This window comes from Hetaerina americana, unplaced genomic scaffold, assembly GCF_022747635.1.
Source record: "Hetaerina americana unplaced genomic scaffold, ioHetAmer1.1.p SCAF_72, whole genome shotgun sequence".
In the NCBI taxonomy this organism is placed as follows: domain Eukaryota; kingdom Metazoa; phylum Arthropoda; class Insecta; order Odonata; family Calopterygidae; genus Hetaerina; species Hetaerina americana.
This window is the reverse complement of record NW_027287339.1, coordinates 534,021-556,950: the sequence shown is the minus strand read 5'-3', so window position 1 is coordinate 556,950 and position 22,930 is coordinate 534,021. Positions and strand designations below refer to the sequence as shown.

General features: G+C 34.0%; 2 protein-coding genes across 5 annotated transcripts in view; one reads left to right on the top strand and one right to left on the bottom strand.

Moving 5' to 3' along the window:
* The window catches only part of LOC139697297 (progestin and adipoQ receptor family member 3), a 134,039-nt gene extending 114,744 nt beyond the window's left edge, over positions 1 to 19,295 (top strand). For 2 of the 4 annotated variants that reach the window (XM_071595958.1, XM_071595959.1), the window contains exons 3-10: positions 8,874 to 9,064; positions 9,158 to 9,314; positions 9,460 to 9,612; positions 10,156 to 10,344; positions 11,683 to 11,773; positions 12,442 to 12,522; positions 16,852 to 16,997; positions 18,614 to 19,295. In XM_071595958.1, coding sequence (XP_071452059.1) covers positions 8,874 to 9,064; positions 9,158 to 9,314; positions 9,460 to 9,612; positions 10,156 to 10,344; positions 11,683 to 11,773; positions 12,442 to 12,522; positions 16,852 to 16,979 — 990 coding nt within the window. In that variant the 3' untranslated portion in view covers positions 16,980 to 16,997; positions 18,614 to 19,295. Of the gene's footprint in view, positions 1 to 8,570; positions 8,764 to 8,873; positions 9,065 to 9,157; positions 9,315 to 9,459; positions 9,613 to 10,155; positions 10,345 to 11,682; positions 11,774 to 12,441; positions 12,523 to 15,407; positions 16,351 to 16,851; positions 16,998 to 18,613 lie in introns of those variants that run through there. The other 2 variants (XM_071595961.1, XM_071595960.1) reach the window with 2 other exon arrangements.
* LOC139697298 (PEST proteolytic signal-containing nuclear protein-like) lies at positions 7,170 to 8,444 on the bottom strand. Its single transcript, XM_071595962.1, has 2 exons — positions 8,277 to 8,444; positions 7,170 to 8,005 (listed from the first exon to the last, which is right to left on the bottom strand). Exons 1-2 carry the CDS (start codon positions 8,299 to 8,301, stop codon positions 7,596 to 7,598), a joined length of 435 nt encoding a protein of 144 aa, XP_071452063.1. The 5' UTR covers positions 8,302 to 8,444; the 3' UTR covers positions 7,170 to 7,595.
* Positions 19,296 to 22,930: the final 3,635 nt, after the last annotated feature.

Sequence of the window (22,930 nt, the reverse complement as noted above, 5' to 3'; positions counted from 1 at the left end):
GCTCAAATCTTTTCTTAGAGGTTAAGGGGATGGGGCAATGGCCTTGGCATATGCTACCTGAATGCCTGTGAGGTTGGAGCAATCACATGTCAGGCTTACAGTATTCCAAAATAACAAAAGTTTTTTGGAAAGAAAAATTACTAAAGAAAATATCAATCATCCTTTTTCATTCTAAGTATTTAATGGGAATATACATGGATTAATCACGGGTACATATTGTTGAATTGTTCTACAAATTGGTTGTTAGTTAGGTAACCAAGTCTAAATAGGCTTCAGAGATGTGGATATGGAGTAGAATAGATGAAGAAAGGTGGTTTTGGATGAAGAAAAATGAAGTTGTACTACATTAAAACATGAAAAATAGTTGGTAACAGAAAAGGATGGGAGTGGTATTGATAGGTAATGGCTTTGATGGTGGTCATAGAGGGGAGAATATTGGGTAAGCAGGGAAGAAAGAATAAATATTTGAATGGCATGAGGAGTGGGTAGATAGAATGGAGAGCTGATGAGTGAAATAGTGTACAGAAAAAGGCTTGAGTAGTTTTTGAAGCCCTGAAAGACATGTAACTGATTTCAGGGATTAGAATTTATAATACAGAAATTTCAAACTCTCAACAGGTTGTGTACTTTTAATCAAACAAAAGGTCATTTGTTATACCTACCCACCTATTAAAATACCCTGCCTGCCCCACCAAATAAGTTTATGGCCCAATGGTTAGTGAATTTCAATCTTTCTCCTTATTTTAGTGACCCAATTAGTGAGGAAAAGGCATTTTTTCACAAATTTACTCTTAAAGTTGCTCACAAAGAAGAAATCAGAGGAGATAATGGAACCTTAACTATGCACCTACTCAAAACATCAATCTGGGTCAATGCATATCTAAAAAAATGGTAGGAAAATCCTCAAGGAGAATTATTTATTAAAAAATATGTTTGTGTGAAAATCCCTTAGTGGCATAACCCTAATTGACTATGACTTTATCTCTGTGAAATAAGTTGATAATGGTATCCAGGTCAATTAAATGTTTACATACATATACTGAGGTTAAATGTATTGCTTTGGATGTATTTATCTCTTTTCAGAAGGAGGCTATTTTATCAAAGGCTTCATTTAGTAGGCATATTAAAAGTAAAGCATTATTATTCTGCTTACAGAAACATGAAATTCTCATAGTATTACTATTAGTAATCTATCGGTTAAGGTAGGATTTTGATGAACACAAACTACCATACAGTACAGCAACGATTCCCTTGTCTTTCTTAGCAAAATACAACCCAACATCTGACCTTACAATAGGCTCCTCTTCAATTATGCATACATGTACTTCTTTCCTCTCTTCATTCAATCCAGCATCCCTTTTCTATTCCTGTCTCTTCCTTGCTTGCCAAACATTCTCCCCTCTTTCACAGTCCTAAATATCCTATCACCAATCAGGATACTCTACATCCATCTTTCTTGCTTCCTTTGGATATTGCTCGACAATCCTCTCTCCTCTCCCACAATTCCTCATTTGTTTTCCATTCAGTCAACATCACATTCCATCATTCTCCACACCCACATTTCAAAAGCCTCTAATCTACCCCTATCATCCTGCTTTAGTGTCCATATTTCCACGCCGTACAAAGCTCTGCTTCATATCAAGGCTTTCACTAATCTTTTCTCAAAGTCCCTGTCATCAATTTCCTCCTTGTAAAGGATTACCATCCTAATTCAATACTTTTCCTCATGTCTCTACTGCTTTGACTATTTTAGTCTGATGCACTTCTGAGATAGATAAACCTACTCTAATTTTTACCCTACTCTAAACAGGTTGTACCCCTTTTATCAAACAACAGGTCATTTATTAGATCTACTTACCAATAAGTTTATAGCTCAATGGTTAGTGAGTTGTAAGCATTTAAAAAAATATGAGAACTTCTAATATATATTGACAAAAATAGTGCTTTCCTGAAAAAATATAAAAAAAGGCTATAGATGAGCGCGAATCTCTTCTCAACTATTTATCAACTGAAAAGAGACACAACAAACAAATCATTATAACAGTCTAACAATCCAAATATTAATGTATCTTATCCTCCAAATTATCCAGTAAGAGAGGTTCCAATCTTCAAACACTTACAGCTCCTTGAAATGATGAATTCAATGCTCTTCTTCTTGTAAATCATCCTCAACCTAACATTTTAGTTCTTTTCTTCCATTATGATATTCAAAAGTTTTTCTGTCTATGCAATTAATTGTCCTCTCTTACTTATATGCCCAGTGTATTCATTTAGTTATATTTTATTCATTTTTCTGAGGCACTTGGTGAAAAATACTTCCAATTTTCTATTACATGCAACAAATCTATATTCATAGAGAAGTTAACTCTGTATAGAAAATATTGATCCAACTTTAGTAATTTCTGCAAAGAACTTATTAATAAATTTTATTGATTCAAGCTTCAATTTGCTAAATTTGTATATCTCAATAATAACAGAAGGAAATGCATACTTTTCCAGAGAATTTCACTCTTTGGTACATTGAATTTCATCATGATATGGCATCATAAGTTACCAAATGTCATTGTACCTGATGATGTCGTGGTGGTCATATATTGTACCAAAGAGTAAAATTTGTGGAAAAGTATGTCATTACTTCTGTTTTTGTCACAAATGTTTGGCATTAATACCTAAAAATTTACTTCATTCACCCTGAATGAATTAAATACCAGGTAACAGCCTTTGTCATGATAGGTATCAAAATTTGTTCCAATTAATTTATGAGTCATTTCTTGATATACAGGCTTAAGTAGTTTGCTATTAATTGTTAACTAACTACTTATGTAGTGGTTTTTTTTCTCTTGGAGATAACCTGTCTTTGCTTCTGCCCCACTCTCTCTTATTTTTTCAATAAATCCCAATGCATCTGCCTTAGTCACAACATTCTTCTACTTGTCTAACCAGATGCTTCCTAAACATCAAATATGGCAATGTTCTGTTGAAACATAATGTTGTGGTTCATGCGGGGAAAAACTTGATACAGATTAATGTAAGAGTAAAGGTGAGTTAGTTTATCTATAAAATATTCTATAATGAATATGAGAGCAAATGTAACTTCAAGAGACGGACGCTTTTTGTCATTCAAATTGAGTTTCACAAAACTAATTTTCCATGCTGCAGTACCTACTAAGATTATTTATGAAGAAATCTTCAGTTAAATTATTTTGAGGAACTATGTTCAAAAGCTCTTGTATTTAGGTTTAGGTATAATTATGTTTATTTCAATCAATCAGTATCTAGTTTGGGTTATTCCTCTTTACGTTTTTTTTCATTCACCTCTTACTTCAACAATTGTTTGAGCAAGTTTCACTATCATAAAGTATGTATCATAAGTCTGTCACATCTTCTTGTTTTCAAATTCACTTCTTTCAGCTCCCATTTTTCACAACTCTACTTCATTAGTTATTTAATCTATCCATATGATGTTCATCAATCTCATGTAGATATGCAAGCCATCTGTTAAAGGTAAGAAAACTTATTACACTTTGGTGTCTGTGGATTTTGTAGCAAATCTCACCAATTTCATTCAGTTGTTTTATCATAGGAAACCATTCACCTCTATAGCAATTCTCTCCTGTTGTGTTCTCTCAGTTTCAATGTTTTATTTGTGTGCATTATCATTTAAAGTTGACTCCAAAATTCCCTTTGTCATGGCCATTTCATTTCAAGTACATCTTCTTTATTTAATTACCTCAACAAATTCCAAAGAAACTGCGGGAGATGCCGCAACAGTAACTTTTGATGGAGTCATCCGCTAATATGCATTTCAATGCAAAAATTTCAGAGTGTGAAAATCCTGGTCAAGGCAAATGATTTTTCGTATAAATTGTTGCATTGTAATTACCTTAATAATGTAGACGGAGACAGCTAAATTATCAAAATCTATTCATTGCATTCATATTTCAAGAATATCAAACACGTTCCCTGACTTCAAAGAATAAATTCAAAACATTATTGGAAGTATAAACACTATTTTTCTACAGTAGGTAGGTAGGTATTTACCAACCTATTTATCTAACCCGCAGGGGCAATAATTGTCAAAGTGGGAGGTGGGTTTCTATGTCTCTCTTGGAACGCCTCCAATATTTCCATGAGAGGCATATTAATCATCAGCAAAAAAATGAAAAAGTTTAACGTGCTAATTACATACATATAACCAGGGAGAAATTTAACATTTTCAAAGGAAGCTGAAATGAAAAAAGATATGCTTTCATCTTTTCCTGGTGAAATTGAAAATTTTTATACACCTACCTACACCGTCATCCTTAGTCTGAAACATAAACAAACTGCCATGGCTCCCATTCAATATTTTTCAGTACAGAAGGTCTAAAATACACATTTACATCAGCAGGAGTAATGGCTATGGGGACAACAACATCGAGAAGCAACCTGGTTAATCTTAGCATTGTTTTCAGACATCAGACTAACCATGAGAAGTTGTTGCATGCATGGTTCCATTATAATTATGGGCACCAAAAAAGCACCTATGAAAAAAGAAATGTAAACCACATGCCAATTAGTTTCAGGAAATTGAAATATTCTGGCTGCATGATATGCAACTGTTCTGACTGCAAAATTCTCCTCCTTTTAGTGTGCTCTAAACTCATAAACTGTGAAAGATGCACTGTTAATTACAAAGAATGCGTAAATAAGCTTCATTTCAGAAGGGGATTAACTCTATAACTTGAAAAATTTTCCCATGATTTGAAAAAATAGTTTTAATTCACGCCTTTATTTTAAAATTCAAAATAAACTGCATGTGATTGAAAAATGATGTTGTTGGCAACAGTCATTAAGTCTTAACTGTGCCCAAGGCAGTGGATCTTACCAATATAGTTAGTTGCATGGTGTTCAGTTACTGACCTAAAAGTTGCCATTTCAATGCCAAAATAATTCTGTCTCAATTTCTAAATAAAATAAGAACAAAAAATCTTACTGACCTACAATTATAAAAGGGTTCCAATCGTTTCTATTTTTTTTCTAGAGATCAGATTTCCAATACATATTTCATTAATTTGGTGCAACAAACAAGCATTCATCCAGGGCTAAAACATGGGAAGAAATGATTTCATGACTGAATAGTTAATATTTCAATGATTTAAGTACTGAACTGAACCCTAAAAATTTCACAGCTACCTTCAGATTGGTATATCACAATTCATACTTTACAATGAATCTGCAATTTATATCAAAATAGTATTCCTATTAAAACATATGATACTGACATGCTGCTTATTGCTATTTCCATACCTTTTACATTATTACATGGGGTTCTTAATGGCTATGCTTGCCTGGAGGGCTTTTTGCTAATATTTTGATCATGATCCCCACGTATATTAACAAGATCATTGTGGGCCAGGAGTCTTCCTTGATGCATGATATTTTGTTTTTAATAGGAGGTACCTACTTACATGTAAACTCATGACTGAGAAGTTTAACATCCCATCTTTATTTATTCTATTAATTGCTTTATGGCGACACTATGCTCATGAATGACAGCTTTGTCTCACCAAACCTACCCAAAATAAATACTCTACCTCCCGCAAAAATAGTCATCTCAGTTTTACTAGCATGAATTAACATTGCAAAAGTCTCATGAACTGAGCCGTACATTACTGTACGGCTCAGCTCGGCCTCTGTACTGTACGGCCTCTGCCGTACATTACTGTAGAAAATTTAATGAAATGACCACTACAAATATATATTCATTTTCTGAATTTTGGGGTAGTTTCAGGAGATTTAAGTCAATATTTGAAGGCTAATAGAATGTTTTTTTGAAGAGGTTGACTTCGGGCATTGGTCATCCTAAAATACAATGAAATTGAAATCAAATGTGGCCTCTTTCTATTCCAAAAGTAAACATTAATCATAGTTGTTTCAAAGTACTGGATACTTTCCTTAGCAAAAATAGCACTCCAAGAAATTTAAAAGTAGGTTCCAAGAAATTTTTCATTATTCTTCTGCCTTCAGTCGAGGAAATGGTATGATTCCCTCTCACAGAACCAACTGCATCCTGTTTAATAGGCTTAGGCTCATATAATCCTATGGCTGCATATTTCCACGTGCTATGCACAAGGAACTCTGATATGTTGGTACAAGTTCACGGGGGTTAGGAGCAAAACAACATCTACCATAAAAACTTCAACTAATTCAACTGATTTCTGTAGATTAAATTAGAGCAAACAATTAAAACTTATGAATAGATAATATTTCACTTAACATGGCTCACAAAGAAAGCTTTCTCCAACAGACTGATCAATAAAAATAGCCATGAGATAATTTCATGAAGTGTTTGGGTACTAGGTGTGTGTAATTCAATTCCTTACTAGTTAATTGACTCAGGCAATAGCTTATTATATTTTAAATGTATGTTAACATGAATAACTACATATACGCACGCAGAATTTTCCACAGTGTATTTAAATACTTGTATATGAAATGCATGTTCTTAGTAATCTCTTTATTCCAAATAAGTTCAACATGTATAAATTATTTCAGAATTTTAAAGTAAACAATCATGAGGAAATGTAAAAAAAATTGATGCTAATTTTACACATTACTGAAGAGTCTTGTTTCCAGTCTACAGTGATCTTTAATTACCAGAAAAGAGATATGTCATTATGCAATAAATGAAAGTATCTGGCTTTAAGCTACCATGTAGAAATCCACTAGTAATGAGCCATTTCATTGTCTTGATACTTTAGAAATAAACAATCAAGTGGTTCTTTCACATTTGAATGTTGGAGCTTTAATGATCAACAAATAAGTAAGACCACACTAAAAAAAACGCGTCATGAAACATTTCCTGTAGTGTAGGAAGTAAATTACAGCCACAATGTCACATAACTAGCAAACAATATCAAAGAGCATAAACGTATAACTGGCTCAGATAATTTAATAAAACTACATCGAAGTACTGCAGATACAACATTCAACATATCATTTGTAATGGCATGCAAAACATGGGAAAATATGCAGTGAAAGAAAAGATCATAAAATGTGCATCAAGAGACATATATTGATTTTTATTTGCTTAACTCCAAGCAATTCGGGAAAATCTAAACCACATGTATATCCAATTACCTACACACAATATGACTAATTCGTACAATTGAAATAAAAATGCTAAATTAAGTGGCTGTGGTATCGATCAAGATTTTATGTATAAAAATGCATTATGTTACATTACAAACAAATATGCATTCATTAATTTCACCAACACACATTTTTGTTTCCACATCATATAGAAAGATACAACTTTTCTTCACTCAGTGGAATGTCCAAATCTTCAATACATGAGAACCATTTAATTACCCTGCTGATTAAAACAATGAGAACACACAACTCGGTACACCATTCCATTAACCTGTAACTTACTTTTGAATATAAGTTAAAAACGAATGACAAGATAAGCTTCAGAACAGTGCTAGGCTTTTGAATTGAGATTACAGACTGAAAACAAAATTTCAGCTGCTTACTGTAATATATTTTTCAAGGAAATATGAAAGTGTGTCCACCACATAATTAACAGGAAAAACATTAATACTTTCGACTTATCAATTATTCGCATTTCCTTGCTGTTCGGCAGTTCGATTTAAAGTCTTTTCGAACATTTTTTTGGTGTCACAAAATCCCTTTTTGGTTTTACCAAACGAATTGGGGCCAGTGGAGGTTGGTGTATCCCTGCCGATGTTTCTCATCCTCATACGTGCTTCTGGAGGCATTTCCTCTGGCTCATCGTCATCATCTTGACAAAATGCAGCAGCAACAGACGTTGACTTTGGCTTTGATGTGACTTTAGGAGGAGACGGATTTTGAGCATTCAGTTTTATCTGTATGCCTTTTTTGACAGTGCCTACTGGGGCGATAGGCGCTGACAATTTAATAGTCTTCCTGTCAGGTTCGGCATCTTTTTGTACTTTCCTAGATGCGTCCAATTCTGCAGAATCTTCAGATCTTCGCTTGCCTGGCAAATGGAAAATTGTTATGGAGAGTTATTTTTCCAAGTGCTAGGAAGCAAGATACCGGATACAGCGCTTGAAAAAACTCGATGGATTGATTTTTACCATTAACATATCCACCTTAAAATTAATCGCTACGGATAAATTTGCAACTCGGAGAAGCACGGCATGCAGTTAAGTAAGCATGTTTTGCAAAATAATTACAAAGTGGAAATAATCCAGTTCGCACAACATAGACGACAATAGAGTGACGGTAGAAAATAGCATAACACTTACTCTGTCTCACTTCTGCAGTCGCCATTTTGAGTATGAAACTGTATTTATCGGTCTTAAATGGAGTACGATAAAATAAGTTAGTTTTGCGATATCATGGCAAATACACTCAGTATATTAACCAAAACACAACTAAACGTTACAGATGAGAACAAATGACTCATGAAATATTTCCAGCTCTCTCCGCTACAAACCGCCGCTGGTGGCACTAGCGCACAAGCGTTATTGAGCTGAAGTCCCAAACAGAAGAAGTATTCATGCGCAAAAATCTAGCAGACGACTGCAGGATTTTTTTTATCAGAGTGGTGGTTGTTGGCCATACCAAGGCGCAGTTAAAGTTGCTAGCTGGACAAAATGATTTTATTTTTTAGGAATGGGTTTGCTACTTCTTTTACAAAATTACAGGTCCTAAATAATTCTGGAATGTATCCATGATGGAAGAATGTTTCATTTAGATAATATCGAAAATTTGCGGCTCCGGATTTACCGAGTATGCTCCCATGTTCCTATTGTGCCATACTTATTTTATTTTCTGCATTTCGATGTTATGTTTTCACATTGTTAGAGCAGATGTATTATGCATTTTATTTCATTTTTCAGGGAGAGAGCGGGCCCGAAAAAGAAGCAAACAACCTCTTGGATTCCGGCAAAACTCGGGATGAAAAAGTTACTGCAGAGAATACGTGTCCAGTCCTTCTCACCTATAATGATGCTCCTAGCTACCTGAAATTTAATCCTTATATTAGGACAGGGTATAGAGGATGTCTGAGCACCAAGATGTGTTTGGAAAGGTAAATATGTATAAGCATAAATGTGGGAAGTTACTATCATGATAATTGCCAAATAATGTCTTTAAATAAAACGATGGACGCTTCTCTTTTCAGTATATTCTGGTGGACGAACGAAACGATAAATATCTGGAGCCACATATTTGGTTGGATGCTTTTCCTTGGGCTTTCATTTTATGATTTAGTGTTATTGAATATCCACGCACCAGTTTTAGATAAACTCATAGTTGGACTTCTACTTGCCTGCTTTCAGGTAAGATGTTTGAATGAAATTACCTATTTATCATTAGATGTACTTGAATGCTCTCCGGCTCTAACCTTTTTAATAATGAGGACGGGATATACGTTAAATATGGATTTATTGTTATTTTATTAATAAATCATTATTTCTTTTTCAGGCGTGCATGATCTTGTCTTCCTTATACCATACTTTTTCATGTCGCTCGGAAAAGGACTATTTATGCTTCCTGTCCTTTGATCTATTTGGCATTGCTCTTAGCCTCCTGGCAATTTACATGTCTGGAGTATATTATGCCTTTTGGTGCTATCCTGTGAGTAATTTACCTTTCTATTACTTCTGGTGCAAAGTCACGTAGTTAGATTTTTACAATTCTTTCTAAATTGTATTTATTTCATTCCTATTAAACACTGCAAGTGCATTGTGCATATTTCGCTTTATTACTCATAGAAATTCAGTTAGTATTGAGCACTGCAGCATTTGAAATTGAATGTCAAAAGCTAATGAAGAAAACAAAGTATGACTAGCTTTAGATTTAATCGTAGCACTTAAGTGAGACTTTAAATGTAAAGCTATTAATTAAAGAGGATTAAGCCTAACTAGGCTAAATTTGAAATGCAATTCTGTACTTCTTTTGGCCCGACGATTTGCCATTATTCTCAAAGAAAAAGACCCATACAATTTGATACATTTGACCAATCCCTTATGTCTTTGACGGTATGCTTCTATAGTATATATACCTGTACATTCCCATTATACATCCCCTTTGATTGACAACTTTTGCGTTAATATCTTCAACAGCATTCATGTAGTCTTCTGCAGGCTAGATAAAACTGTATTTTTCCTTTTTCTATAGGACTGGCAGCAGTTTTATCTTATAACAGTTTGTCTCATCTTTGCTTTGGCAATGGCTCTCCAAGTGCCTCGATTTAATGTGAGTGCCAATGTGAAGCTATTGGTTTTTGTTGGTTGGGCGGCATACGGAGTACTGCCTACCATTCACTGGACAATAATGATGGGTGGCTGGGAGAACCCAATTGTTGAGGTGAGATGCTAGAGTACTTGTATTTAGTGCCTAATACAATTTATACGTGGTTTGTGTGATTTTGAATCGTTTTACCCAGTGTTTTACATCCAAATGAATTATTTTGGATTTATTCATAAATAAAGAATCATGAGATTCAGACTGCACAAAAATCATTATTTACCAAGTAAAAAACTTCTTGTTAGGAATTATAAGATTTATGAACAGCATGATCAATTAGCAGTTTCCTAGGAGTGGATGTGGACTCTGATCACAATTTAGTAATAAGATGTGTAGAGTCCGATGTGGAAAGATATAGCAGGAAAGGTGGTTTAGGAAATAGAATGGGAATATATAAAAAAAAAGGGTATTGGAAGTGGTAAAAGAAACTGCACGAGCTGTTAATTGGAAAAGGACATGGAAATCATGGATAATGGATGAGATGATAGAGAGATAGATGAGAAAAGGGAATGGAAGAATATTAATACAGAGTTAGGCAGAGGGAAGTAAAAAGAGTTAAATAATAAATTGAGATGGGTAACAAATTGAGCAAAAGAAGCTCAGTTGAAGATGCAGTCGGAAAGTAAGAAGGGAAAATCTATCTTGTCAATTAGAGATAAGTCGGGAAAAATACTAGTTGTACCAGAAAGGATGCAAGAGAGATGGACGGAACATATAGAATAACTGTTTGGTAAAGGACTCAGCCTAGCAAGGTTAGATATAGGAAGAGACTATGATATAGGTAGCCTAGGTCTGGGATTTCTCAGTGGTGAGATAGTAAGGATAATACCAGAATTGAAATCAAATAAGGCCATGGCATTATTGTGGGACCACTTTAATACAAAATCATTGTGGAACTACTTTAAGGTTTAGGAAAATGTGGGAGGAAGAGTCTTTGTGGACTAATTTGTAGCATTTGTGAGAGAGGAAATTTGCCGGAAGACTTCCCCAGATCATGGTAGTTTCTATTCCAAAAAAGTAAAGGCTACATCATGTGAGGACTACAAAACAATGATTGATTTTGTGCACAGCTAAAATGGTTCTTAGATTCTGAGGATTAACAACAAGAGGATCGAGAGCTGGGCAAATGATTACTGACAAGGGATGATCAGTTTGAGTTCAGGAAGGGTGTTTGTGAAACCTATTATCTCAAGATCTCATATTGTGCATTGGTGAGAGCAGTTCTAGCAGTCATAATATGTTTAATAGTTTCTTTAAATTCTGGGTTTTAAAATACTATGAGACAAAATTGAAGGTAGTAGAGGGAATACTTTGTGGGTTATTAATACTTTACATTACCTATAAATAAATGATTGAAGTATCTTTTTTTCTTTGTCTCATGTCAAATCTTTGTTTCAGTTGCTACTTCCTCGAGTTTTGGGAATGTACGCTATTAGTGGATTGGCTTTCTTCATTTACATATCGAAGATACCAGAACGGTGGTTTTCAGGTAGGATAGCTGAACATATCTCTTTGTGTGATTAATATTTCAATTTTGATTAATGACAGGTTTGATTGCTCTCTCTGTATGTCTTGGAATAAATTAATATAAGTGTACATGCTTTGGTACTGTTTACTGTGTTAATTTAATGCCAAAATTGACTTGAAAGTTTTTAAATGCTGCATTTTCAATTCAGAGATTTGTTGACGAAGTTTACTTTATCCAATGAATCAACAGTCCCTTTGCGTTAAGCTAGAAGTCTATCTATTAAAGGGTATTTGTGGATGACTCATGCAGAACCTTCTAATGCATCGTACTGTAATAATGATGAGCTCATATCATTGTATTTTAGGAAGTTTATATTGTTTTGATTGACCTGACAGTTTGTTTTTTAGGGGTATAGTAACTTGACTTGTAACTTTGAAAAAACAAATCTCTGGGTGACCATCATTTGGGACTGGCAGATGTGTAGAGGGCTTGTTTTGGGTATAGTTCATCGTAGAGTCACTGCCCATAGTCAAGACAATGCCTGTTCGCTGAACTTTTCGTATTTCAAGGCCTGTGCATGCTTTTTTTCTCATTGCCATTGATGTCCTCTTGGTTGACATGATTTATATGACTAATATTGGAATAGGAATATGTGCTATTGAGGTGTTAATTATGTGAAACTCTTTCAGGAAAGGTTGACTACCTTGGATCATCTCACCAGTGGTGGCACTTCTTTGTCGTCGTGGCACTATATTATTGGCACAACACAGGTATCAAATATGGGGAATATAGGATGAACCATGGCTGTGCACAGGACATGAGGTTCTGACCTCTGCCATCCCTGTAATGTGTGGTATGTTTTTGTTATTGCTCCATTGTTGGCCAACAGTCTTAATGCTTTTTGCGGGAGGTTGGCGCATGGTGCTCGATAGGGTGTTGTGTGGCACTCTGGTGTCACAGGCAACCCTATCCCATTCACAGTGATGGCAGGGGGTAAGAAATGCTCAGGTCCGAGGCAGTGGGAATGCTGGATCCATGTGGAAAAGGCAGACCATGGCTCTTACTCTTAATTTAAATCCATTAGTGATATTGTAATGTTTTCCCCTGTCTGTCATCATATCCTGTGTCCTCTTGAGGTCATGCAAACATATGTTTGTGGCATTAAGCATGGTGTTTGCTTTCCAGGTTGGGTAATTTGCATTATTTTAAAGAATGTATTTATTCAACTGTTACTATTGCTCAGGAATGGAGAATTTTTGGGAATTGTGTCCTGCTGAATGAAATTGGTATTTGTGATGAACTGCAAATAACTTAAAAGACCGTTGACATTTTTCTCTTGCAAATAATATTCAATGATATCTCTTATGCATTTACTCCAGAGTTTTCATTAGGCAAACTATTCCATTAAATGTAATTGACTCTTGAAACATATATTCAGGATTAGGTGTTTTCTATTTTTTGATTGACACTTTTGTGTTGATTTCCTGTAAGTTGAAGTTGTTTTTGTTGAAATAATGCATCGGCTGACTTTGCACAACGAACTTCCAGTATTTTTACTAATGTAATCACCTAATATGTTTGGGTTTGACAATTTTTTTAATCCTTTGTCAGTAGTGCACAGTGAGCTCTCTAATGTATTCCATTCATAAATATGCGCAATACTATTTATCTGCCTTGTCTATACATACCAATCAATCTATTGTTGCTGATTTTTTCAGCATATCATTATTCATTGTTTTCTTGTTAATTTATGTAAAGATTTTTATATAGTTATTCAGTGCATTTAGTCTGGCATTCACGAGGCATTTTTGAGCATGTGGTCTAAGAGCTTTACACAAGCTGTATGAAAGTTTGTGTTTTGGTGGAATCCAGAGCAGTATTTTAGTCATTTTGAAAAAATAATGGATTTCATGTGATATTAATGCTATTAATGCCAAGCGAGTGATAAGACAACAATAAAATGAGTTGTTGACTAAGTGTTGTTTTATTTGTTACTATTTTACTTGCAATTTGTTAGGGCAGTTGAACTTTGTTGGACATTGATTTAACGAGACTAAAGATAAGACATTTAATTCAAAATCTTACAAATATTTCTGCTCCTGGGTAAAGTGGGAAGCCTTTCCTTTTTATTCCATTCAATTATTTTTTGCCATTTATTATTGTTTTTTTGCACTTAACTAAGTTCAGGGATGCCATCAATCAGGGAAGTGTCATAGATGCATTTCTACAAAATGTGTGAGCATTGAAAATGTCCTATCATTGTGTGATACCATATCATTAAGTTCACCACATCTATTGTACGTTACTCATCTAGCTGGTCATGTGATCCAACATTTCGGGGCTGTGGCCACTGCAGGGACCCTTATAGTCTGTGACTTTAATAGCTGATGGCTTTAATTCTCACTTTATATTTTTTTAATCAACATTACCTGATATAATTTCATTACAAGGAGGTATTGAAGAGTTTTAATTATAATATACTCCCTTGACATGTAGTGGATGTGAATCATATCACATTGTTGATGAATCAGTACAGCATAAAGCACTGAGTAAGGAAAAATTTGAAAATTCCATGACCACATATATGATTTTTTAAATTTCACAATTAGCTTTGAAAGTAATCTGAATGAATTTTCATTATGTGGAGTAAGGAATGATCTAATTAACTGATGGAATACCATAAAAGTTGAGTGTGGCATAAATGTGCATCCTACCCTTTATTACATTATAAATATAATGACATGGATTGGATTTTCCCAGCATTTTAGCAGATTTCAATACCAATGAGCATAAAATCCCACCACAATTTCAGTGCTCTTAACATCTTTCACTGTAAAGAGACACCGTGCCAGATTGATTGGGCGCAGGAAATTTGAACTCTGCCATGACTGATCCACGGTATATTTCATTTTTTTTTTCAAAATACCTCATATGCATGCAACTTGACATTGAAAAATTATCCTATGAATTTAGCCAAATAGAGCTTTTACCTCTAAGAATATCTCCTCTATGAGTGCAAAGTGATTTTTTGTGCAGGAGTGCGTACCTCATATTCATTAATGTGACTCTGTCATTCAACTTAATGAATATTTTTTTGGAAACATATTTTGCGAACAGTTTCCTGCTCTGGTAGGCAGAAAATCTCTGTGATAAGCCTGACTTTGGTTGCCAGGATTATTTGGTGGACTCAAATTAGAGGACTGAGGCATAGAAAATCTTGGGTATGGCACTTGAGATATAAAAAATTGATTCTTTTGATTCATTTTGATTGAAGAATTGTTCTCTTACTTCACTTGCTCTTTTCTCATTTTTTCCTATTTTTCTCTTGCCATCCTTTATTACCTCTATTGTCATGTATCTTCCGCATTAGCTGCAAGTAACAAAATGAAAATCTTTACTCAAATGGTATTATTTTTGCATATCCTGTAAATCAACTTGCTGTCATTTGTACCATTAGGAAAGTAGTCCATCTGGCATATGAAACTAAAGCAGTATGATTTATCGGTGAATATCGATAAATTCACATGGCCTGTAGTTTTCTCTAGTTACATATGTAGTGTTGTCGCCCAATTGTTCTTTATCCTCTCCTCCATCTTGTAAATCATCTACCTTTAAATATATAAACATTCTGGCTCCTTCCTCTTCTTCCTAACAGTGAACAGCCTGCTAACAAAGTACTTAGTGATGACTTGTGAAGTATTAGTTTGAGAACTAGTAACAGCTGGGAGCAAGACACAGGTGTTGAACAAGATGCTTTGCTCACATTGCAATGCTGCTGGCAATGTTAGAATAAGGAAAAATATGTGCATCATCAAGGCCACAGAAGCACCTTACTTCATTATTAGGTTGATGTTTTTGTGGCTACCATTTTGATAATTTGGGAAAAATAATAATTGATAGTCTGGGTCCGTTTCGTATTCTTGGTCAGCATTATTGGAAGAGAATCGAATGGTGTCAATGGTGGAACATATGGTTGGGGATCCCAATGGTGCATGGCCTGTCATTTTCTCAGATATTAACAGGCTCTAAAATTATATATCAGCGGTGAACTGATTCCTGTTATTTCAGTTGCTCTGCTTGTACACCTCATTTGCCCCCAATTCTACCCTTGCGTGAAATCCCGATTGCACTGAATCCATTCCTGACGTGCCCTGATCACTTCTCTACCTTTTAGCTGGATTGGTTTTTGTTGTCTTTTTGAAGCAATGCAAAGCTTGACTCAAGTTTTGACGTGAGTAAATCATCTATGAATGTCTTCCTTCATGTCTGCATAGGAATTAAATCAATTTTTTACAGGGAAAATTTCTTACCATTCCCTTTCATATTCCCTTTCTTTTTGCTCATGTATTATCGTTTTCCCACATATATAGGGTGTGGTTGCAGGCTTAAATTTATGTTGCTTGCGGGAGACAATTACTTGTGTTAATACTTGTTGCCTTGTTTAACCATTCAAAAAATTATTGAAATTCATGTACAAAATGTGCATTTCTAAATGGTGTTTCTTATCAATCAATATCTATGTTGGTGCTTGGCACAATGCATTGTGTAATATAGTTAAGAGTGGACATATGCACCTTAAGGGATGAAAAGATTAGATGTTAAGTTTATAATTGGATCTTCAGTCTAATAAAAGTGTATAATTATTTATAGACTTCAATGAAAGATCTTTTATTATTTCACCTTGGCAATCGATTCAGTTTGGACTCATGTTAATTCACTTTGCAAGAATTGGTAATATATAAAGTTTGCTTGTGTTAGCAAGTATTAGATGAAACCAACACTCACAATTTCAGCACGGTTAATGCAGTTGTTGCATCTGGGAGAAGTAGAATTCTTGTGCTCATAGACTTTTAGGTTGTAAATGATACTTTGAAATAAATTATGAATAATTCCTTTAGTATATATCCTCTGATTGGTAATGTTCTGGTTTATTTCCCTTGGCCACTGTATGTGTAAATACACATTGGGACAAGAAGCACTCTCTCTGGTATATCATGTTTTATTAGAGCTGATCCATTTTGTACAGTTTTTCATGTACTATGTATTATGTCTGAAGTGTATGCATTGAGCAAATAATATTTTGTTTGTATATATTCTAGTTTATATGTTCGTTCCTCGACTACAAACAATTCATGGACCTGTGATTGGAGACATTATGATTCCTATACAAATGGCTGTGAGACTGTGTTACAGTCCGGGTGTGAATAATGGAGATGTACCCAGCTGATATTGCGCTAATGAAACCGTAGGTTTTTATGATGCTGGTGTTTCTTTCTTATATTTCTATCATCTGTTGAGAAATAATTTATTTTTTTTACCTTTCTTCTCCTTTTTATCATTATAATTTCTATGTTACACTCTTTTCTATGAAAAATGAACTGATTCTTCCAATTGTATTGCTCTACTAAATGCACGAAGTTCTTAGGAATTTCTTCTTGTGCACCAGCCATTTTTCTAAATGTATATCGTCAGTGCAGGTGTCATTATTATTGGTAATTTTTCTGCATACTTTAAACATATTTCATTACCAAATGCTACATGTACTAAACACAGCACCATTAGTGACTAACTATGTATTCAATTATTTGTGACACTGCCACTACTCCCATATTTTCTGTAGCTATGTACTTACATTCTAAATCACAGACTCTTTGGTCTAATATGTGAGGTAAAAATTTCTTCCATTATCTTTTGCTACAGAAAGCTCCCTATGTTCTCTATTCTCAGTGCTTATTTTTATTTTTCCTTTGGATTTTAATGTCTTTTTAAATGTTTTTAGTTTTAATATCTGTTGTAACTGAGTAACTGTTGTTACCTAACTTAGGTGTAAGGTTTAACAAGCTGAATGCTAATTTATGTGGTCATTATTTCATAGTCATTTCATTTCCTTAGTCATCAGTCTTGTATAAAACTGATATTATAAGGCACATCAGAGCTCATTCATTGGTGTTCTCTGTCGATAGAGTTGAAAGTAGTGACAGCTCGTGATTAGATTTTAGAAAGTTCACCATGACCGTAAATACACGATTCATTCATTAGGTAATTTATTTAGGAATATTGCTAATCACTAGTTGATAGGCATCCTCTTTCACTGTGAATTTATTGCAGATTTAAACGAGTAAGACGTTGTGACAAAGTCCTGTTCATGCAATATCACAAGTAATCTTAGTTGGCCATATTGCACCACAGTTCACAAGGTTTTTGGAACAAACGTTTTAATGCAGAAGTATTTTCCTTTAGAAAATTCAAAGAACTCTGGGGGGTGCCGCAAAAGTAACTTGACTGAGTAATCCACTAATATGAATTTAAATCCAATGATTTCAATGTGTTGGGGAATTTTTCTTTACTTCAAGTAATGAATTTAGAGTGGTTTTTATGAATTCACCTAACCACAATAAGTTTTACTCTCTACCGGGGGAAACTGCATTAGCATCATTGGGATTTCTTCCTTTTCATATAACTTTAAGAAAATTCAATGATGGTAATGAAACCTTAAAGGAAAATAATGAGTTGTTTTTGACTCAAATTTACTCTTTGATTCAAAATGTGAGGATCTTTTGTCCAGGTTCTCCTCATCAGTTTGTAATCTTGATATTGGTCTTCCATTAGACAATCTAAAGAAGCTTTAAATATTTCTCCTAGTCCAACTTAATTTAAAAAATTAGAAATTGAGGCTTAGACAAAACTCATAAATTTAGCTTAAATTCAAATGCTGCTGTATGTGAAACACATTATATCATTTCTTTTTCTACATTTAATTGATGACCTTAATTCTTTCTTGCTTTAATATTTTCTTGGTTAAAACATTTTTACTAATTTTTTTATATTTTTAGGCTTAACTTTTTTTTCGACTTATTTCAGGTAATGTTGCCTATCTTTTGCCAAGAAATCAGAAAGTGAGGCCATGGATGATATTATTGCGCTCCACTTAATCCTCTGCCAATCAGAAATTTGCAATGAAATCACCACTATAGAAGTGCTAAAATGAGTGTACCTATGTGGTCAGGATTAGTGGATTATTTGAAAGTGTGGGAACATATTGACTTGTAGTTATGGTGCATAAGTTTGTTCATATTTATCCTACTGTTGGATTCCGACTGCATTGAAATGGCCTTTTGTCTTAATGGCAACTATATATGTCATAAACTAAACCTGTTCACAGTTGGGGTGGTTTATTGCTTACTGGGTGACTTAAGTATTGCTTTGTGTGTTGTGTGTGAGAGGTTTCATAGTTGGTCTGTGTCACATCAATATAAGATAGCTATGACTTCCTAAAAACCGTGTTGCTTTATATAAAAGGTCTCTTTTTCCACTTTTTAGCTTTTGCCAAGGGAATTTAGAAAACATTTCACTGATTTCTTAATGGGATGCTGTAATTATGGCCTTCTTTGGTTGCTTATCACAAATCTAATACTTTCTAGGGTTTCATGGTCTCTGTATTGCTGGAGAAAGTACAGCTATTGCTGCTGCTTAAAATTTTTAAGGTTCAAATTTAAAATGGCACTGAAAGCACATATTTGAAAATGTATATTGGCTATGGATATGTGGGTATGCACATTTATTTCCATTAATCTATGATCAGAAGCCACACTTAACTCTGGCTTAAATCATCTTAATGATACCTTCTTTCCATTAATTCACATTTTAATCAAATTTTGCATCGTGTTATGGTCAAATTCACATTTATCTGTCTCCCGGTATGTAAGTGCTTTGTTGCATAATATTAATTTTTTTCAGATAAACAGTTGAACAGCCTTTTTACTATTCTATTCTTTAATCCTCTACTCTCCTCTATTTAGTACAATTTGATTTACCAATGTAGACTTGACAATAAAGAAGTGCCTGCATAGTTAAAATACCGCTGAACCCATAAAGTGTACACTCTTAATGAAAATCATGCCTATTTATGTATCCCCGTCACAAATAGGGTGGGCTATTCAAGTGTGAATATCTTTGGTTAAATTTCAAAAAAATTTGCATTTGCTTATGGACTTATGTCTATGGACTTTGAGGTCATAGGTTCATATCCCTCTCGGGGCATAATGTCTGGAATTGGTGGATCATAAATAGTTATATGACTGATGCCTTATAAATTCTTCCTTGGCGGTACCAATTTTGAGTTACATCTAATATAGGTACTTGATTTAGCAATGCCTGTAAATGGGTTACTTATTATCTAGTCATGAAGCTTAATTTTTACTTCATAATATGCACCTCAACTAACACATGTAATGTCACAGCTCAGGGCATATCTTCTTAAAAATTATTTTAGATGTTGTTAGATGCTGTTCTCCCAAACTTAATAATTTCTCTAGTCAAAAATGTGTTCTTATTATGAAAAAGTGTGAAATGTTACCTCAAATCTCCTTTATTTTTCATTTAAAATGGGTGCCTTTGTTTTCTATCTTGTGCATTTTATCAAGTCATATTTCATGTAGGCCGTGGAACTGATTCATTGAATTGATGAGGAAGGAATTTGTTGAGGAAGCAATTTTGTTATTATATTATTGAAAGAATTATCTAGAAGCCTAATTATGTGAATAAAAACTGAATCATGGTTTATAAAATTGAAATATATCAACTTCTATGTTTAATTGTGCGATGCTTGATATTTGAATCATTCATGAAAGTTTTATTGTGGTTTTTTATAGCCATTTTTATGATTTCCTCCTTCAGTTGTCAATTATTCAGCAATGAGTATGTTTTGTTACCAATTTTTATGGTTTGAGTTTTAACTGAAATGCGTTTTGTATGTCACGGAATTCATTTTCATAGTTTCGAATGGTACTCTGCATGGAGTTTTTGGTGTTAGTATGCTCCATATGTAGTTTAAGTGATGTACGGTGAAGTTATTTCAATTTTTCTGGTCAGTTTTGTGCATAACTTATAAACTAAATGGTTGTTTAGGCATGGCTCCTGGATCCTGAAGGGGACTGGAAATGTGTATTATTGATCTCAGTTAAACTACAAATGCATTTATTGCAGTTAAATGGAAACACCACTTCTTTAATTTGCACAGTTTTTTATAATGATGAAAAAAATTAAAATTTGGGTGGTGTCCTGTAGCAGTGGCAAATATGGTATGGATTGCACATTAATGCTGAAGTTCAAATGTGTAAAACGTGTTCTAACAATGTGTACATGTGAATCACATTGGTTTGCTGATGCAGAAGTAGCTAATGAAATTTGCTTAGTGAAATAATTTTGCTTAGTCATGTGGTATTTAGCCTCTGTGATTTTACTGCATTTCAGGTAGTTAAATAAGATTATTGCTTCATTTTGGAGGAAGCTTGAGCCCCAAAATTCTTAGCGCACAAAGTACCTATCATTGCATACCTGTTAATTCATTTATCCTCATAAGCTTAACACATGCTTGTATGTGACTTCAGAGTAACTTAATGTTTATTCTGTGAGTGTCATATTTACTTTAGCCTCATTATTGCAACATAAGTTTAGTATCAAATATGTAATAGGTTCTTTGAATCGGAACAAAATAGCTTAATCGAGGGGTATGAAAATGACGTCCCCCTGAGCTCTTGACTTCAACTTGCAAAGATGTCAAAAAGGTGCACCTGGTGAAAAATGCTGGTAGAACTGCCTTAATTTGCATGTAAATATGTAGCATTACACCTTACTAACCTCATCCACTAACTCGTGGGGCTAAGAAGTTCCCCCAACCCTGGTTCTCTCAAATGTCAAAATTCCCCTCCTCATTGTGAAATACATAGGCACCCATATACTTAATTTACCAGATATATTGTGATGCTGCTAATTTCCTGTGGCAATCAGGGTATTTTTACTGGGAAAAAAAACTGATATGCCATATGGCATCTAGTGGCAGTAAAAGGGTGAATGGTGATTCTTATTTTAATTATGCGAGATGTTTGTGATAGAGCATTACCACAGTTAGAAAAAAAGTGGAAACGTTTAAATATGAAACTCAATATTAGGTCGTTGATGCATTAAGAGAAGAGTCGTGGTTTTGGATGTATAAAATGTAATGATTTAATCTTTAAAAGATTTGACTATGACTATTTAGACAACACATGATGTAATGTGTAAAGATAAAATGGCCAAAGTATCAATTTTCAGGAATTAGTCTCCCTATTATTACTGTGAGCATTTTTATGAATATTCTTTCAAGCTATTGGTTCCTCAATTTATTGTTTATTCAGTTAATTGATACCAGCTGCTTTACAGTCATAGATAATTTTTTTTTACAATTCTCAAGTAATCAAAAAACAAATGGTAACTAGTAAAGGAAAAATTGAAGTACTTCATATTTTCTAACTTAATAAATAATTACCTATTGGTGGAGATAGTAGTTATTATCAGATTGCTTTTTACTTAGAGAAATACCTAATGGGTGTTGGAAGTAACTTATGTCTTGTACGTGCTTGACATTTGATTCTTTAGTGGCAATATATGATCATAAGGAAATTATGGGGTGATATATCTGTGATCTTCTTTGATATATTCTTCAAAAAGGGGTCGATTGGAATAATTGCTATGTGGGGTTTTTTTTGGATGCTTAGTACTATTCCCTTTCCTATTGCCTTTCAGAACAGGTAGCATGGAGAAATAAGTTTCTTCAAGAAGAAGATATTCTTACATTTCAGTTTTTGTGTTAACACTGAACTAATCTTCGTCGTATGCTTTCCTCTAATTTCTTTTTAATTTTGTGATGGCTTTTGTTTCGCACTTATTCTATTATTTTTATGCTTGCCTTATCGTAGGCTCACTTTTTCAGGTCTTACAATCACTGTTATTTAGTAAATATGCACCACAATTTATTCAATTGTGGTGCATATTTACTTGTGGTGCTTTTGTTACGTTGGAGATAATTTATTAAGACTATGTTCTTATTTATACTTCTTCATGCAATGATGATAGAATTGAATAAATTATATCATTCCAATATTGATAAATTTATGCAAATATCTGAAATGAAATAGTTGGGATAAATTGAAATCCTAGAAATATTTAAGTATTTTGTTTATTGAGCAAGGGCAGTGAAAGTGCTTATGCATTAAATTCAGCATTACGAACAAAACTAAAAGAGCAATTATTGGAGCATGCTTCAACCTGTAACTGAAAATTGCTTGCATTCGTTGAACATGTAATATATTTTTCTTAGTGCAAGACCAAAAATTAATTGGTTCAACATTGTTCAATGGT